The sequence below is a fragment of the Parasteatoda tepidariorum genome, chromosome 6 (genome assembly GCF_043381705.1).
Source record: "Parasteatoda tepidariorum isolate YZ-2023 chromosome 6, CAS_Ptep_4.0, whole genome shotgun sequence".
In the NCBI taxonomy this organism is placed as follows: Eukaryota; Metazoa; Arthropoda; class Arachnida; order Araneae; family Theridiidae; genus Parasteatoda; species Parasteatoda tepidariorum.
Genome location: NC_092209.1, coordinates 44,444,394 through 44,448,230, shown reverse-complemented (window position 1 = coordinate 44,448,230; position 3,837 = coordinate 44,444,394). Strand labels below are relative to the sequence as shown.

General features: G+C 32.8%; 1 protein-coding gene across 1 annotated transcript in view; it reads left to right on the top strand.

Annotated features, from left to right (window-relative positions):
- The window catches only part of LOC107446192 (phospholipid-transporting ATPase ABCA3), a gene marked incomplete in the record, with an annotated part of 116,358 nt that overhangs the window by 88,520 nt on the left and 24,001 nt on the right, over positions 1–3,837 (top strand). The window contains 2 exon segments of the mRNA XM_071182298.1: positions 1,160–1,314; positions 3,044–3,199. Of these exon segments, the coding sequence (XP_071038399.1) occupies positions 1,160–1,314; positions 3,044–3,199 (311 nt within the window).

Below are 3,837 nucleotides of genomic sequence, written 5' to 3'. Positions count from 1 at the left end.
CCGGGCAAGGTTGACTCAGCCTTTCATCCCTTCAGTGGGTCGATAAATGAGTACTAAGCATGCTTGGGAACTAAACACTGGGGGTTCCGCTTTCGGCGGACCACCTGACCGGAACATCTGCTCCTGCACCCCAGAGCCCAAGATTAAGAAAACAGAGATGGGCGCAAGTAGGCCCTGGCCCTTCATGGGCTGTCGCGCCACTGAGTTTAGTTTAGTATATAGATAAAAAAAAGTTGCAACGTATTTACAATTTTTGTTTAATAAAGTAAGTAAAACATGTTTTGTTTCACACGTGCCTCTTTTTACCATATCAGTAGAATCCCAATTATACGATGTCCAAAGACTCGAAAAATTGAAGCAGAATAATCAGGGGACCTTTTTAAATCGCTCTTGAAAGAGCGAGATTCTAAACTAAGATCGAAATTACTCAAAACAATCAGCGACAGTAATAGATTTAAGAAAAACCTCACTGCTTTTTTATTTTTTATCATAAATACAATAATGTGTAAAAAAAGAAAATAAATTATTGATGCATTTTTTTTCGGAATTGTCGTCACAGTATCTGTTAATTGGATTAAACTGAATTGAATGAGGGTTTTTATGGCACAAAATCTGGGATGAAACAGTAATTGGATAACTTTAGCTAATATTAATGAAACGTGAATCGGGATGACATACAATGAAAGAGGTATCGAATAATCGTACGATTTGATGATCGGCAATCGAATATTCGGGGCTTTAGTGTAAATAATATTTCTTCAAAATTGCTATTGTTTGTATCTTGTTGTTAATAATAACATAAGTTTGTGTTTTCATAAGATTACATACGTAAAAAAAAATATTAGTTGAAGTCAAACTTGCAACAAATTTTAAATCTCTATGAATGATTTGAGTATTTTTCGCTACCCCTTTTTATTATTAAATTAAATGATTCGTAAAACTGTTTTTCTTTGTACTAATTCGTACTGTACTTACATTTAGTGTTAATTTATTCATGTAGTGTTAATTAATTCATGTATCCCATTTCGTGTATTTAATTAGTACTTTTTAATGCCATAAATAAAAACTCAATTCCCATTTGGATTCACAAATGGATCATGTATCCAGGTTCATTTTTGGATTTTAATTAGATAATCCTAACTATTTATTCTTGTTTTAGGTCTTTATACCCCTTCTAGTGGTTCAGCATCAATTAACGGCGTGGATATTTTGTCTGATACTCATGGTGCTCGACGGGGGCTTGGTGTGTGCCCACAACACAATGTTTTATTTGACACTTTAACTGTAGATGAACATTTAAAAATATTTGCTGGGGTAAATATAAAGCTTCTTTTATATTCATATGATAGAGTAAATAATAAATAAAATTAGCTGCTGTAATGAGTAGAATACACTAAAAATATCTCTGTTTTTCTGGATTTTCTCTGTATGTTTGACAGTTTGAAGCTGTTTTGTTGACTAAATGGTTTTTCTCTATTTTTCTCCTTGATAATTAACAGATTAAAACCACCAGTTCTAATTCTTGTTTTTACCCTGCAGTTTTGCTTACCCTCTGATAACTTTACCTTTATTCAAATATTTTTTTAATTATGTTCTATATTTGCTCTTCTCAGACATTCTTTCATGGTTTTGAACCTGCAAATAAATCAATCAAATAATTCGATAACTGCAATCCGATTTCATTGTCAAATTGGTATTAGGACCTTATTACAGATATATTGATTATAGTTTCTTTAGATATATTGAAAACGTTTTACATTTGAATATGATTTCAATAATTAAGGCGTTAAAGATAAATTTTTCTTCATAAAAAAGCAATCAAGCTGCTCGACTAAGGGGATGGAACAAACTCCTAGTTCGAATCCTAGTTTTGACAGGACATACGAATTCTGCTCCCGACTCACTCAGACCACAATGCTGAGACATAAAATATCCGTATCTAAGGCGAATTCAGATTTATTTCATAACTTTGACAGAGCAAACTTGTATGGTAAAAATCCGTTGAGACTACTAATTTTATTTGTACTTTTTGCGAAGGAAACTTGTTTTTGTATTGTTAAAAGCATTGTTACTATTGACTTATTTTGTAAGTTTTGCAGGAAATTTTTTTTCATGTATGAGTAAGAAATCTTTTTGGTTACGGATTTACTTCGTAAGTTTTACGGTTTTGCACATCCAATCCAACTGCTGGTTTGAAATCACAAGTTTTTGGGGACTTGTATGGATTTTCGTCACCCTCTTTTACTCTCGTCAGCTATAAATAATTGATTTGAGAAACATTTTTATTTTATTTTATAATACTTTAAATGTTTATTTTTAAAATTTCATAAAAACTCTAGTAGCCTTATTTTCGCAGAGCCCAACATGTATATTGGTACCGGTGGTTTTCTCAAACTAGTTTCTGTATCATCGAATTGTTTATAAGCGTGAAATAATTTCTTTTTATTTTCGTATCATATGCTTAGATACAGTGTAGTTAAGGTATGATATGTGCAATTTTCATGGACAACAATTAAAAATCAAGTTGTGATATTTCTTGAAATTTTTAACTTTATGTAGACGTTATAACATATTCTTAGATGCTACGTAGATGCGTAGCTTATATTGTTTACAATTATGAGAGCAATTATTCCACACCAAATCTATTTTAAGTGTTCTCTCGTAGCTTTTTGGAGATTCATGAGAAAAATGTTAGCTTATAAAACTCAACTAGACTTATTTTCTAAAAATATAGGTGGTAATAAGGAAAAGAAAATTTTATATTTCAGACAAGTGTAGTCAAAATTAATTCAATTATTTAAAAAGCTGCTAAACTTATTAGTTTTAACAACTTATCTGAGAATAATCATTAAAATTAAGAAATTTCGGCTAGATAAGCAATTAATTTCATTCGTATCTTGAAAATTGTAGTATTTTCGAAAGATGCAAATTACATAATTAAATTTTATGTGAAAAAACATTTATTGTTATTTGAACGAATTTAGTTACATTTTTACTTGTTTTTTTTAATGAAAATTAAAGCTATTCCAATCTATTTGTCTAGTTAAAAGGGGTGCCATGGAGAAATCTTGCGTCTGAAGCTCTTAAAGTCTTGGAAATTTTGAAGTTTACCGATAAAAGATATGAGTTGGTAAAAAATCTCTCAGGTGGAATGAAAAGGAAATTGAGTCTTGGAAATGCAATTGTTGGTGGTTCAAATGTAAGTTTTATTCAATTTGCAAGATAATGATAACTTAGACTTAATTAAATTGGAATTGTACAAGCATCAAAATATTGTTAGTAAAATACACTGGTGGACAAAATTAAGAGATGGCAAGCATTTTCGCACATTCATTCGCACATGCAAGATACCCGCACACCGCTCCATGCGTTTGACAATGGTTCTGTGAATGCCCAGAGGTACAGGCAGGAGGTTCTAGAGCCTTATGTGCGTCTTTTCAGGGGCACTGTTGGCCCTGAGTTCATTTTTATGGACGGCAATGCGCGACCACATAGGGCTCTCATGGTTGATGAGTATCTGGAAAGCGAGGATATTTAACGAATGGATTGGCCAGCTAAATCCCCTGACCTGAATCCTATTGAACATGCTTGGTATGCTCTTGGGAGAGCTATTGCGATGCGCCAACCTCCCCCCAGAGCCATTCTGGAGTTACAAATTGCTCTGGTGGAAGAATGGGAGAGTCTTCCACAAGTTCTCATTAACTCCCTTATTAACAGCATGCATACTCGTTGTGCATGCTGTCTGTCTGTCAGGGGTTAAATCATTTTTAGAAAACAAAAAATTTGATAAACAAGTACCACAGCAATGTGGCTGGTCAACGGCGCCATATGTTATAA